Source organism: Eleutherodactylus coqui, chromosome 12, assembly GCF_035609145.1.
Source record: "Eleutherodactylus coqui strain aEleCoq1 chromosome 12, aEleCoq1.hap1, whole genome shotgun sequence".
NCBI classification, from domain to species: domain Eukaryota; kingdom Metazoa; phylum Chordata; class Amphibia; order Anura; family Eleutherodactylidae; genus Eleutherodactylus; species Eleutherodactylus coqui.
Window position 1 is genome coordinate 16,054,329 of NC_089848.1, and position 15,272 is coordinate 16,069,600.

The 15,272-nt window shown below is 47.7% G+C and overlaps 1 protein-coding gene across 5 annotated transcripts in view; it reads left to right on the forward strand.

Annotated features, from left to right (window-relative positions):
- Window positions 1-1,959: 1,959 nt before the first annotated feature.
- Window positions 1,960-15,272, forward strand: part of MLH1 (mutL homolog 1) — an 83,703-nt gene continuing 70,390 nt past the window's right edge. For all 5 annotated transcript variants that reach the window (XM_066584868.1, XM_066584869.1, XM_066584871.1 and 2 more), the window contains exons 1-3: window positions 1,960-2,045; window positions 2,160-2,202; window positions 7,997-8,085. In XM_066584868.1, coding sequence (XP_066440965.1) covers window positions 8,009-8,085 — 77 coding nt within the window. In that variant the 5' untranslated portion in view covers window positions 1,960-2,045; window positions 2,160-2,202; window positions 7,997-8,008. The remainder of the gene's footprint in view (window positions 2,046-2,159; window positions 2,203-7,996; window positions 8,086-15,272) is intronic.

A 15,272-nucleotide genomic window follows, 5' to 3' on the forward strand; every position in this document is an offset into this window, starting at 1 on the left:
GGGGGTTCAAAGAAGGGCAACTAAACTAATACATGGAATGACGGAACTGGAATACCCAGAGAGGCTATCCAAATTGGGACTATTTACTCTAGAAAAAAGGTTAAGAGGCGACCAAATAACCATGTATAAGTACATGAGGGGACAATACGAGGATCTCTCCCAGGATCAGTTTATACCCAGGACTGCAGCGGTAACAAGAGGGCATCTGCTACGTTTAGAGGAAAGCAGGTTTCGTCACCAACATAGAAAGGGATTCTTTACTGTTAGAGCAGCTAGACTGTGGAACTCTCTGCCTGAGGACGTAGTGATGGCAAAATCCTTAGAGGAGTTTAAATGGGGACTTGATGTCTTTCTGGAGAGGAAGGATATCATAAGCTATAAATCTAAGATTATTTGTTAATCCGGGTATACAGGCAGGTAGGAACTATTAGGGGTTGATCCAGGGAACAGTCTGATTGCCATTAGGGAGTTGGGAAGGAATCTTTTCCCCAAAAGGGCTAATTGGCTTTTGCTCTTGGGGTTTTTTGCCTTCCTCTGGATCAACAAAACAGGAGGCTAGACAGGCTGGACTAGATGGACATCGTCTTCATTCAGCCTTACGAACTATGTTACTTTGTATGTCTCAATAACCCCGCTGTTTTTATAGTGCCTATATCCTGTAATATCGTAGGAATATAGAAAGTCATTTAGTCTCCTCTATGGATTTTGCCATCACCACGTCCTCAGGCAGAGAGTTGCACAGTCTAACTGCTCTTACAGTAAAGAACCCCTTCCTGTGTTGGTGATAAAACCCGCTTTCTTCTAGATGTAGAGGATGCCCTCTTGTTACCGTTGTAGTCCTGAGTATAAACAGATCCTGGGAGAGATCCTTGTATTGTCCCCTCATGTATTTATACATAGTTATTTGATCACCCCTTAGCCGTGTTTATTCCAGGGTAAGTAAACCCAATTTTGGTAGCCTCTCTGGGTATTCCAGTCCTCCTATTCAGTTTATTAATTTAGTTGCCCTTCTCTTACCCCCTCAAGCACTGAAACCTCTTTCCCGAGCACCGGTGTCCAGAACTGCACACAGTATTCCATGTGGGGCCTGTCAAGTGCCTTGTATAGCGGTAGAATAATGTTCTCGTCCTTCGCCCCTATATCTCTTTTAATGCACCCCAAGACTTTCTTTGCTTTTGCAGGGGCTGATTAGCATTGGTTGCTCCAGTTCAGTCTACAATCCACTAGTACCCCCAGGTCTTTTTCCATCTCACTTTTCCCTAGCAGTTCCCCATTTAGTGTATATTGGTGCCATCCATTTCTCCTGCCCATGTGCATAATCTTACATTTATCAATATTGAACTTCATTTGACATTTTTCTACCCAATCCCCCAGCCTGGAAAATAAGACAGTTGACAATCTTCCCCAAAGTAGATTTCCCAGCAAATTAACCCCAAGGTTAGACAGGACAATGCTCGGAAAAATGGCAAAAAAAACATAAGCCACATCTCTGACTATAAAGGCTCCAATGTGTAGTCAGAAGTGTAATAGAAGGCATTACTCTCGGTGATTATGGAAGGAAAGCCTTTCTATTGCACTTCTGATGTCGGGCTGCACTACACTGACAGCAGACCTGAGGATCAACCGGTAAGGGTCCCAAGCGGCGGACCCCTGATGATCAATTATTGATGACCTATCCTGAGGGTAGGTCATCAATAATAAGTACCCCTTTAGGTCATTTCTGGTAACACATTACCTTTAATGAACAAAAGCCTTTTTTGCATATATTGTAAGTTGCATTTTATGTTTACAGAGCGAGTTATGCAGATGGAAAGCTCAAAGGTCCCCCAAAACCGTGTGCTGGTAATCAGGGGACACAGATATCGGTATGTAAAAGAATTGTACTTCAGTCCTGAAGCCTCTTATACTCTACACTATAAAATACATTTCCAATCTGTAAAATGTGTCTTTTAGGTTGAAGACCTATTTTATAATGTCTCTACAAGGCGAAAAGCTCTGAAAAGTGCGAGTGAAGAACATGCAAGAATAGTTGAAGTAGTGAGCAGGTTGTATATTTATTCACTTAATTACTAGTATAAAAAGGTCATGTGACTTGAGAAAAGTGAAATATGCAAATGTCCCCCATTTTTTATTGCTTTATTCATGTATTCCCTCTGCAGGTATGCCATCCATAATTCGGGTGTAAGCTTCTCTGTCAAGAAGGTTAGTGATTCCATTCAAGGGAAAAAATTCCATGTTATAATTCCATTTGCCACCCTCCTGCCATAATCCGAAGCTGGTACAACATGTCCAACATTTCCAACTAATCCAAGCACTCTTTGTCAAATAGTTGTTTAAATACAGAAGTCCCTCTTTAATGCCGAGATACGTGGTATATGATATTAAACATAAGAGTCTGATGGCTGCCATTTGTCACCCAAAGGCATGCGTAGGGAATGTGTGTTTTATACCTTTTTTTTTTTCAAAAATATTTTCTGGATGGCTGTAAAGCGCCATTTGTCACGTGCCGGCTCCCCTGTTAATATTTTAAAAAATGACGATTGTAAAGCTTTACAGAGTTCAGGACACATCTGTAGATGTTGGAACATCTCTCTGAGCTGGCCAAGATGGGTTTAGTGCCAAATGTATGTTCACATGTGGCAGAAACGCTGCACAGCAGAAAACTTTGCGTCAAATTGTGCAGCTTTTCCATATCCGGAAGCAGACTTTGGACTCTTAATTGATACATCGCTATCCCCAACTCCAAATTCTTCATGCTATTAACGTTGCCTTTCTCCCAGCACCTAACCTCCTCTAGTGAGCGCAGCACTACTAGTCAGTTGATGCCACTTCCACATCACTTCCTTTAAGAAGAAGTGCAAAGTCCTACATCTGGGCAAGAAAAATGAAGAAAGCTCATACAGAATGGGAGGAATTGAGCTAAGCAGCAGCACATGTGCGAAAGACTTGGGTATACTAATAGATCATACACTGAACATGAGTCAACAATGTGATACAGCAGCCAAAAAGACAAAGAAAATTCTAGGATGTATTAAGAGAAGCATAGAGTCTAGATCATGTGAGGTCATTGTCCCCCTCTACTCTTCCTTAGTCAGACCTCATCTGGAATACTGTGTCCAGTTCTGGGCACCCCGCTTTAAAAAAGAAATAGACAAGCTAGAGCAAGTTCAGAGAAGAATTACTAAGATGGTGAGCGGTCTGCAAATCATGTCCTATGAGGAACGGTTAAAGGATCTGGGAATGTTTAGCTTGCAAAAAAGAAGGCTGAGAGGAGACTTAAAGGCGTTGTCCCACTGTGCAAAATGGCTCTATATACTTCTGTATGGCTATTACAAAGCACTTTGTAATATAATGTGTGCTTTGTAATTATGCCATACAGAAGATAAATACCCACCTGATCCGGTGCCCCCCCCCCCCTATATTTACCTGTCCGTTGCCTTGGCTCCGACCATTCCAGCGGTGGCTCTTCTTCTAACAGTCGCTGTAGCTGGTCAGGTCCCTGTGGACGCGCCTGATGGAGGTGCATACGCAGTCTTCTCCTGCTCCATGGCAACGGCTTCCCCTGGCTCCGGCAGAAGAGGAGTAGCTTCCCCCGGCAGACCGTCCTTCTGGGTAAGTCACTGGTCTGGGGGGGTAGGTGGGAGTCGGACAGGCTGCCCCTTGGGGGGGGGTGCGGGAGTCGGGGGGCCTGTCACTTAGCAGTGGGGGGGTGCAGGAGTCGGGTGGCCTGTCACTGAGCAGGGGGAGTGCGGTAGTCGGATGGCCTGTCACTTAGCGGGTGGGGGGGCTGCGGGAGTTGGGACGCCTGTCAGTTAGCAGGGGGGGGGGGGTCGGGCGGCCTGTCACTTAGCGGGGGGGGGGGGAGTGGGGCGGCCTGTCACTTAGGGGGGGGGGGGGAGTCGGGCGGCTTGTCACTTAGCGGGGGGTTGGGCGGCCTGTCACTTAGCAAGGGGGGGGGGGCGGGAGTTGAAGCGGCCTGTCACTTAGCGGGGGGGGGGGGGGGTGCGGGAGCCGGGCGGCCTTAGCATCAGGAAGGGGGGGTGCTTTCACATAGACTTGTCGCTGTGCTGTTTGCGGTCACGTAGACTGGTCGCTGTGCTGTTTGCGGTCACGTAGACTGGTCGCTGTGCTGTTTGCTGTCACGTAGACTGGTCGCTGTGCTGTTTGCTGTCACGTAGACTGGTCGCTGTGCTGTTTGCTGTCACGTAGACTGGTCGCTGTGCTGTTTGCTGTCACGTAGACTGGTCGCTGTGCTGTTTGCTGTCACGTAGACTGGTCGCTGTGCTGTTTGCTGTCACGTAGACTGGTCGCTGTGCTGTTTGCTGTCACGTAGACTGGTCGCTGTGCTGTTTGCTGTCACGTAGACTGGTCGCTGTGCTGTTTGCTGTCACGTAGACTGGTCGCTGTGCTGTTTGCTGTCACGTAGACTGGTCGCTGTGCTGTTTGCTGTCACGTAGACTGGTCGCTGTGCTGTTTGCTGTCACGTAGACTGGTCGCTGTGCTGTTTGCTGTCACGTAGACTGGTCGCTGTGCTGTTTGCTGTCACGTAGACTGGTCGCTGTGCTGTTTGCTGTCACGTAGACTGGTCGCTGTGCTGTTTGCTGTCACGTAGACTGGTCGCTGTGCTGTTTGCTGTCACGTAGACTGGTCGCTGTGCTGTTTGCTGTCACGTAGACTGGTCGCTGTGCTGTTTGCTGTCACGTAGACTGGTCGCTGTGCTGTTTGCTGTCACGTAGACTGGTCGCTGTGCTGTTTGCTGTCACGTAGACTGGTCGCTGTGCTGTTTGCTGTCACGTAGACTGGTCGCTGTGCTGTTTGCTGTCACGTAGACTGGTCGCTGTGCTGTTGGCTGTCACGTAGACTGGTCGCTGTGCTGTTGGCTGTCACGTAGACTGGTCGCTGTGCTGTTGGCTGTCACGTAGACTGGTCGCTGTGCTGTTGGCTGTCACGTAGACTGGTCGCTGTGCTGCTGGCTGTCACGTAGACTGGTCGCTGTGCTGCTGGCTGTCACGTAGACTGGTCGCTGTGCTGCTGGCTGTCACGTAGACTGGTCGCTGTGCTGCTGGCTGTCACGTAGACTGGTCGCTGTGCTGCTGGCTGTCACGTAGACTGGTCGCTGTGCTGCTGGCTGTCACGTAGACTGGTCGCTGTGCTGCTGGCTGTCACGTAGACTGGTCGCTGTGCTGCTGGCTGTCACGTAGACTGGTCGCTGTGCTGCTGGCTGTCACGTAGACTGGTCGCTGTGCTGCTGGCTGTCACCTAGACTGGTCGCTGTGCTGCTGGCTGTCACCTAGACTGGTCGCTGTGCTGTTGGCTGTCACCTAGACTGGTCGCTGTGCTGCTGGCTGTCATATAGCCTTTTTTGCGGGGGTGGGGGTGCTGTCACATAGACTCGTCGCTGTGGGGGTGCTGTCACATAGACTCGTCGCTGTGGGGTGTGCTGTCACATAGACTCGTCGCTGTGGGGTGTGCTGTCACATAGACTCGTCGCTGTGGGGTGTGCTGTCACATAGACTCGTCGCTGTGGGGTGTGCTGTCACATAGACTCGTCGCTGTGGGGTGTGCTGTCACATAGACTCGTCGCTGTGGGGTGTGCTGTCACATAGACTCGTCGCTGTGGGGTGTGCTGTCACATAGACTCGTCGCTGTGGGGTGTGCTGTCACATAGACTCGTCGCTGTGGGGTGTGCTGTCACATAGACTCGTCGCTGTGGGGTGTGCTGTCACATAGACTCGTCGCTGTGGGGTGTGCTGTCACATAGACTCGTCGCTGTGGGGTGTGCTGTCACATAGACTCGTCGCTGTGGGGTGTGCTGTCACATAGACTCGTCGCTGTGGGGTGTGCTGTCACATAGACTCGTCGCTGTGGGGTGTGCTGTCACATAGACTCGTCGCTGTGGGGTGTGCTGTCACATAGACTCGTCGCTGTGGGGTGTGCTGTCACATAGACTCGTCGCTGTGGGGTGTGCTGTCACATAGACTCGTCGCTGTGGGGTGTGCTGTCACATAGACTCGTCGCTGTGGGGTGTGCTGTCACATAGACTCGTCGCTGTGGGGTGTGCTGTCACATAGACTCGTCGCTGTGGGGTGTGCTGTCACATAGACTCGTCGCTGTGGGGTGTGCTGTCACATAGACTCGTCGCTGTGGGGTGTGCTGTCACATAGACTCGTCGCTGTGGGGTGTGCTGTCACATAGACTCGTCGCTGTGGGGTGTGCTGTCACATAGACTTCTTGCGGGGGTGGGGGTGCTGTCACACTGGTAGGGGCACTGTGGGGGGTGACACTGTGGAGGGGCATGTGTGTGGTGGGGGCACTGAGGGGGTGTACTGTGGGGGGGTCATTGTGGGGAGTGCACTGAGGGGAGGTCATTGTGGGGGGGTGCACTGTGTGTGGGCACTGTGAAGGGGGGGGCGTGTGTGTGTGTGTGTGTGGGGGGGGGGCATGTTTGGTGCTACTTTCACTTTCAATAGCAGAGGATCGCGATCCTCTGGTACTGCTAGAGATCACGATCTCCTGCTACTGCTGTGACAGCTATAGCAGGAGATTCCTTTATCTCCCCAGCATGTCCCCTCGTCACTGGACACTGGGACACTGTTGTCACAGTGTCCAGTGATGAGAGGACATGCCGGGGAGATGAAGGAATCTCCTGCTACAGCTGTCACAGCAGTAGCAGGAGATCGCCCTGCTCTCCCTGCTCTCTCATTGCTTTGAATGGAGCCGGCCGGCTGCCGGCTCCATTCAAAGCAGTGAAGCGTGCGTCTCCATTATGACGCCGGTCCTCCAATCATGTGACAGGTGTCATCGGGAGCACGCACACTGAGGAGAGAGAGGCAGCAGTGCATCGTGGGAACTACCCAGCGGCGCCATCTTTGAAATATTCTTCAGACCATCTTTATAAGGGGAAGAAAAGGAATAAAAAGGTGAGCAAAATATGGATTTTTATGTGTTAAGCTGTAGTGTGTGATGCTTCTACTCTACAGGGCATTAATGGGGGGGAAAAAATCAGTTTGGGCGGCGGGACAACCCCTTTAATAGCTGTCTACAAATATCTGAAGGGCTGTCACCCTGCAGAGGGATAAGCCCTGTTCTCATTTGCACAAGGGAAGACTAGAAGCAATGGGATGAAACTGAAAGGGAGGAGACACAAATTAGATATAGAAAAAAACTTTCTGACAGTGAGGGTGATCAATGAGTGGAACAGGTTACCACGGTAGGTGGTGAGTTCTCCTTCAATGGAAGTGTTCAAACAAAGGCTGGACAAATATCTGTCTGAGATGATTTAATGAATACTGCACTGAGCAGGGGGTTGGACTAGATGCCCCTGGAGCTCCCTTCCAACTCTTCCATTCTATGATTCCTCATGGGTGCTGCACTCACTACAGGTTGCGGAATGCCAGGAGAAAACCTTGTGACAAATTGGTGAAGGTCCAGCCTATTAGGAGTGCGAGGTGGGTTCACATGTAAAAACTGCATCTACACTACCAGCAAAATAATTCACATGCTGCGGAAAAAGTCCACATGGAAGTCGATACGTTGTGCATATTTTATATCTGCAGAGTGGCAATTCATGGTGTGTTCCTTGCAACAGTGACCCGCCTGCTGTCATAAATAGATACACTATTTCACGCAGCTTTCTTGTTCAGTTTTTTTTTTTCTTGTAATGAACAGAAGAGCCGTTGACTGGTCTCAGACCGAGCTGCCCGCTTTCTTTTCCTTTATTTTGCTCTTGTCGCTGCGTCCATTATATTTCTTACATGTTTGTTACGTCTTTTCTGTACTTTTGTGGGTGTTAGTGCTCCTTGCTGCAGTCACGGACATCTTTTCTCATTAGAATATTTTGGGTTTCTGTTTCTTGTAAGTTAACCCTTTTTGTCGATAGAAATATGTTTTTATGTTTATAATACCTTATTTATGTATGTTTTAGTTTTAAAATGATGATTTGTGAACATTTTGTTGAAGCTGCTACCACGTGTATAAATCTACTATTTCCCTTTAGCAAGGTGAGACGATGGCTGATGTCCGAACACTAGCGAATGCAACAACGGTTGACAATATCAGGACTGTATTTGGAAATGCTGTGAGCAGGTACTGCGTGAATGATTGGTTAAATTCAGACAGTGGGGGGAACTTAAGGCCCATTTAGACGTGACAGTTGTCACTTAAACGAATGAAAATGCGTGATAATGGTTACAGTGAAATGCAGGCCATCATGCACTTTCCGTTTGTCGCTCAGTTTCAGCCTGCATAAAAATCATTGGCAGATCGCTCCCTTTTTGTTACCTCACTCCCAACTCTGTATATACACGAAATGCGAAGCGCTGAGCGAGAAGTGAGCGATTCTCAGTGACGATCTGCCAGTCTAAACATTCTACACGAGCGCAAAGAACTGTGAAGGAACCAGTGGTGACGAGCCTTCTGCATCCAGCGCACCTCCGGCACCTCCATTCTCCTTTACAGAAATGTACGCTTGGTCCTGACCAAGTAAACAGTTCTGCCGTAATTTACGCCAGTTTGTAGTGTACATTTTACATAAATCTGTTGGTTTGGGGTGACTAAGCCCCACCCACTTTTCAGAAAGTGAGATGGCCAGTGCAGGAGGAAGAAAAGTCGTAAAACATTTGCTCAAGTTGTTTGCAAATTGTAAATGACCCCCAATGTCCTCTGAAAGTAATGAGTATAAAATCACGTGTTACATTATACTACGAGAATATCTTACTTGCATCATACGTCACATGCGTAACAAATTTGCGTATTTTCAGTTACTCTAAATGCTAACAGGATTTTCCAGGATTATTTAAAAATTCACGGGGCAGATAATTGTCTAAAAGAGGAAGAAAAAACTGTACTCGCATCTTAAATGTGTTGTTGCTCCAGCGCTACCTCAGCAGTCACATGCGTTCATACAGACGTGGACATTGTAGCCAGTGATTGGCCGTAGCTATCACATGAAAGATATGCAGCACATGAACGCCGCACTCAGTTTGAGACGCAGTGGGACATTTAAGGCCTCATGTCTACGGGTGTATCCATAAAACGCTGTGTGTAATTAGCTGTGTATCCCTGCGTATTGAAGCTTTTTCTCTGCGTATGATCGTGTATGTGTTTGGTTTTTTTTGCGCACGGATGGCTGTGTATGTACGTTTTAATATGCACTCCAAAAAACTGCAACAACTTCTTGCCACTTCATGGCATGTATCCTTGCAACATGCGTTTCACACGCAGTGCAAAAGCAACTGGTTGAGTAAACACTGCGTTTGTATTGCGTATTCACAGGCACCCAAACAGATCAGTAGGGCTGTTCGCATGTGTTGGAACAATTTGCACTATTTGATTTACTGTGGGTGCCATATTAGATATAAATAATACGAGCCCAGAGAAGGCAATGAAAGACATGCATTATTGAGTGTATACCACAGACATCTGCCTTTATTTTGGCGGTACAAGGTCTATATAGTATTCAAACAAAGGAAGGTGGGACATTCTGATACATTACAACATTTTGTGTGCTGATAGGTCATTCTCATAGGGAGTGTTTATGATGTCATCAGAAGACATAAGGTTACACAGACATGCTCAGTAGATAGATTCCAATGCCAGTCCTTGCCTGTTCCTCTCTTTCTAAAACCCCATTTACACTGATAGATGATCGTTTAAAAGTCGCTCAAATGACAGTTTTAGTGACCGTTTTGAGCGATCATCTTTGCATAGTCTATAGTAGCTAAGTAGCTACTAAAGAGCTACGCAGGCGTAGCGGGACACCACCGCTAACGCTCATCGAGCAATACAGCTATTCTGCATAAGCAAACAGCTGCATTGTTCCTCTGTAATTACAGCTGGCGTCCCACTGTGAACTACCAGCGGGACACTGTCTGTAAAAATCTTATCAGCACTGCCGACTGTGATAACAGCCTGCACTGCTGATAAGAGTTAATCGCTCAATTCAAGAAAACTAGAATTGAACGATGAACAACTCGTGTAGAAAAGCTGCACAATGTCCTTGCATTTAGACCCAACGATTCTCGCTCAAAAGATGGCTTTGAATGATTTTTGAGTGAGAATCGTTGGGTCTAAATGGGCCTTAAGAGTCTGTGCTGGTGTGTTCTGTTGATAACAGACCAGTCTGACCTGTTTTATAAACAATACATTGCTCCCTCATTTCATATGGGGGATGGTTCCTTTCCCCAGAAGATTTAAAGACTGAAAACACAAGTAGTGTCTTCCATAATAACTCTTCACAGCTGAGCAACAGAAAATACACATACCAAAATGGCGCACATCTCCGTCATCTCCCACATACGTAATATGCAATAGAATAGAGCATGCTGCAATCTTTATTTTTTACGTGTATCAACACGCAGTGTCCATACGCACATATGCATGAATCATTGACTTTCATTAACTCCATTCACCGTGTATCTTGCGGCCGTGCAATGCACTTGTAATGTGTGGTGAAAAAACGCTTGTGGACATGAGGCCCAACAGGTGAGTGCTGTTTGTCTGTCTTTCTCCAATTTTAACCACTCGTCTGCCTCTTGTGAATCTCTAACAGTAGAAAACCCCTTTAACCCCTTAAGGCCTCTTTCATACGGGCTACAAAACGCATGTATGTGAAGCTCGTGATTTTCAATGGGTTCTTTCACATGAGATGTTTTGTAGTCTGAATCCATTGGAAACCATGAGCTTCATATACATGCGTTTTGTAGCCCGTGTGAAAGAGGCCTAAGGACATGCCCATTTATTAATTTATTTTTTTTCAAAGTGTTTTTATTGCTTTTTTGTTAACAAAACTTGTGAAATTATACCACATATGTGAGAATGTGATGAATCTGTACAACTCAAGCATGTGAAAAACAACCAACAGCATTTTCAATTTTCTTGTACAACATCAACCAATAAAACTTTGATCTAAATATTCTTCCTATGCGCGTGGTTTCTTATAGTTAACGTTAACAAGGGGAGGTTGGGTACAAACCGACATGGGGGGAAAGACAAGGGAAAGGGGGGGAAGGGTGCGAGGGAGGAGAAGGAGACCATCCAAAATCCATCCTTTACTTTTACCAATTGTTGTCTGTGTACCACACACTCACTCGCAGTTACCTGTGGCTAGCCATCTTGAGAACCTGGGTGTATTTCTTATGTCTATCCAAGTTGCCCAATTTCGGTAAAACTTGTCATATCCCGCTGGGTCTTCCGCCACTCTTAGCCTTTCCATTCTCTCGATCTCATCCATCACTCCCACCCATGCACTTCTAGGAATCTCTGAGCTCTGTTTCCAGAATCTAGGGATCACTTGTCTAGTGGCTATGATAAAGAATTTTAGCAAGCCTGCTTTGAGTGAGTGAGAATCCTCGTGGGTAATGGATAAAAGTCCCAGCTCAGGTGTCAGGGCCCCCCCCCCCCCCCCCCTCCCCAGGGACCCCATGTCTCGTACGTCCCCTGATTCCACCAGTTCCCCCACCCTAGCCTCCGCTCCCGGGGGCAGAAATGCCAAGTTGCATGTCAGTAGGGTTGCCTGGATGTTCGGGTTCCCAATCGGAGGGGTGAAGGGCCCCGGAACCGAAATCTTGCATCCCCCTTTCCAGGCCTTTAACAGTGTGTTCATCTTATATGATATCTCTACTTTCTCCCACTGCACCCTACCCGGGATCCAGAACATCCCCCTAGTCTCCGGGATGTTGTTACTGTTTTCTATTTGTACCCAATATTTGTCTTCCCTGTGATGGAACAGATCTAGTATAAAAGTTCCAATGGTCACTTTATGATACAGGCACAGGTCCGGCAGTCCCACCCCACCCCCCTCTTTTGGTTTGGATAAACTTTTATTACTGAGTCTTTTAGAACCGCCCTTCCAGATAAACTTGAGTAGTTGGCCTTGCAGTTTCTCGAAGAAGGTGTTCGGGGGGCAGCACGGTGCAGTCTGGAAAATGTATAGTAGTCTCGGGAGTATGTCCATCTTAACTGCACTCATCCTACCAAACCACGTCAGTGGTGTCCCCGACCATTTCTCTAAGTCCTTTGTCAAGGTCGACAGGATTGGCTTATAGTTTAGTTCGTATAGCCTGGTTAAATCCGTCGGAATCTGTATCCCTAGATATTTAAGGGAATCCTCTTTCCAGAGAAATGGGAAGGCTGTCGCCAAATCCTCTGCTTCTCTTCTAGGGATCGAAACGTTAAGAATCACAGACTTCTGCGCATTGATTTTATAATTGCTTAATTTGCCAAGGGCTGTGAATTCTTGCATGATATTCGGGAGGTCTTGTGTTCCTCCCTCCCTGTCCGTATACCCTTTATTGAGGGATTGCTCCTAATGGCGTTGGCCAAAGACTCCATCACCAATATATATAGCGTGGGGGACAGAGGGCACCCCTGGCGCATACCATTCTTGATCTCGAAAGGGGTGGATAAACTACCGTTAACCCTGACCTGGGCTGAGGGGTTCTTGTATAATGCCATGATCCATGCGAGGGCCCTAGGCCCTAAGCCTACCTTCTGTAATGTCGCTTCTAGGAATCTCCAACTGATCCTGTCGAACGCTTTTTCTGCATCGACAGAGAGCAAACAAAGGGACATCCCCAGGATATAGCGTTGAAAGCCCTCAGGAGCATGTCAGAAAATAAGCCTCCACAAACCTTGTAAAACCCCAGGGAGAACCCATCCGGCCCCGGGCTCTTCCCAGTTTTAATTCCTTGGATCACCTGCTTGAGCTCCTCTGCCTCCAAGTCCCCCTCCAGGGCCAAAGATTCCTCTGGGGAGAGATGCCTCGAGACATGGAGATCAAGATATCCCTCAATCCTCTGTCCGATTTGAGCGTCCAATGTGGAATGCGTCTCGGGAATATTATACAGTCTTGAGTAGTATAAGCGAAACTCCTCTAATATGTCCTTCGGGGCGTGTAACGTTCTACGTTCGGCCGAATTGATCGAGTGAATGTGTGGATGGGAAGTCCGGGGGTGTAATGCTCTGGCCAACCATCTACCGCTCTTATCCCCATATTCATAGTAGCCCGCTCTAAGTTTATCTTTCCTTCCCAGGGCTTTTTGGTCTAAATGTCTAATATTTTGTGTCTTAGCTCCGAGATTTCAACTTGTAGGGTGGCGGTAGGCTGCAATTTATTTGATGTTTCTTTTACATTAAGGTCTCTTATTAGTTGGGTGAGTCTGGCCGTTTGCTCCTTTTTAATCCTGGCTCCCTGGGAGATAAATACCCCCCTGAGCACACACTTAAGAGGTTCTCATTTTATTGGGGCTGGCGTGGGGTCCGCCTCATGATCTACTTTGAAATTTTCTATTGTGTTCTTTACCTCATTTAAGCATATGGTATCTCTGAGCAAATTGTCATTCAAGCGCCATGTATATCCGCCCTTTTCCCCGTTCCCCGGGCCCATGGATGCAAAAACCGGCGAGTGATCTGACCACAAAAATACGTCTAAGGAACATTGAGGGTCCCCGTCAAGCAAGCTATGCGAGATGAATATATAGTCGATTCTACTATATGAATTATGTGCCAAGGAGTGGAAACTATAATCACGCTTACCCGGATGGAGGGTGCGCCATAAGTCAATCAGGTCCATACTCACAAGTGTTCTCTGAACCTTACGTATAGCTGCTCTTGTGAGTACAGAGCGTCCCATGGAGGAGTCTAGTCTGGGGTCCATGCACATATTAATATCGCCTCCCAAGATGATTGGTGTGCCTTCTGCGAAGTCTTGCAGTCTCTGGAGCGTCTTTACTGCAAAGCCCACTTGGCCCTAATTGGGAAAATACATGTTAGCGATCGTAAGAATCTTATTGGCCATCGATACCTTAAGGAAGATGTGTCTCCCACCGTCCCCCTGTTCTTGTGACAGGATTACGGGAGTCAGGGATTTGTGAAATGTTATAGAGACTCCACAGGTTTTGCTTTCTGGGTGTGTGGAGTGAAACCATACCGGGTAGAATTTGTTCCTCCCACAGTCCGGAGGACCACTATGTGGGAAATGAGTTTCTTGGAGCAAAGCAATTAATACGCTTTTCCTGTGGAGACTGTACAACACCTGATTGCGCTTGTTAGGGCAGTTTAGACCTTTTGCATTGAAAGAGCAGACATTTAATCGGGCCATCTTATTGTATGCGGAGAACATGATGGTAGTCCTCTGATATAGAGGGGTGGTTTCCCTACTAAACGGGTGGCCTGGATTGGAGAGGGGAAAGGGTCACACACAAGGATAGATGGGTGGGGGGAAACATGAATTGCACATATCCACTTATACAAATACGGTAGCATTTCAGGCTTTGATCTCGTGAGTGGACAATATTCCATTACTAGCAAACGACTATCGTCTGCACAGCCCTGTGAGGCTGCAGTCCCTAGTGGGGGTGGGGGGGGGGAGGTGACTGGGTCCGGCCTAGTCCAGGTCCGAGACCCGCTCCCCTCCCCCACGGCGGCTGGAATTAACATGTTAGGCATCCAAACCAATATAGTAAGGGAGGAGGGAAAAAGCGAAAACTCAAGCAAGGAGAAATGAAGAAAAAATAACGGGATCAGAAGGGGACCCCAACGAACGGGGGAGCCAAACAGAATAGTGAAGAAGTGAGAGAGAGCCACACATCCCAGAGTAAGCGGGCACACTGTCTCTAGAAGGAAGCCTGTCCGTAGGTAGAGAGTCTATCTGTTCCGGTGGCAGGTTGCTGAAGTTTTCTTGGTTCTCGAGGCGGGATGCTGATCCCGCTCGCTCAGAGTCAGTGGCTTCATTGGGAGTAATTATTGGGTCCTATGTTCGCGTCTGTTTCCCCCGGGCTCCCTTGCCTTCCTCAGGAAAGTCACATATTAAGTATGGAACTCCTCTTTTTCAAGCGCGGGTCTGTGAGGGATGATCCTGTTTGTTCGAATTTGGCCTTCTGCGGCTGTTATTTACTGGTTGCCGTTGCCATTGCCCTTTAGGGGGAGCGAGCGAGGGAGAGCACATTTTCGCCAATTCTGGCAATGAGACCATCGGTAACTTGAGTGCCGTAAGGAATTTAGGGAGGTCTCCCAGAGATCTAAAAATCACACCCTCTCTCCCCGAGCCCGCCACCAATTGAAACGGATATCCCCACCGATATGGGATCTCTCGCATCTTCAACAATAGTAACAATGGTCTAAGTGCTCGGCGTTGTTGGAGTGTCTTTCTTGAGAGATCCGGTAAAAACTGCAGATTTTTATCTCGAAATTTGACCGGACCTTTGTTTCTGATCTGGCGCAGAATCTCTTCTTTTTCTTTGAAAAAATGTATCCTACAGACTACGTCCCTAGGT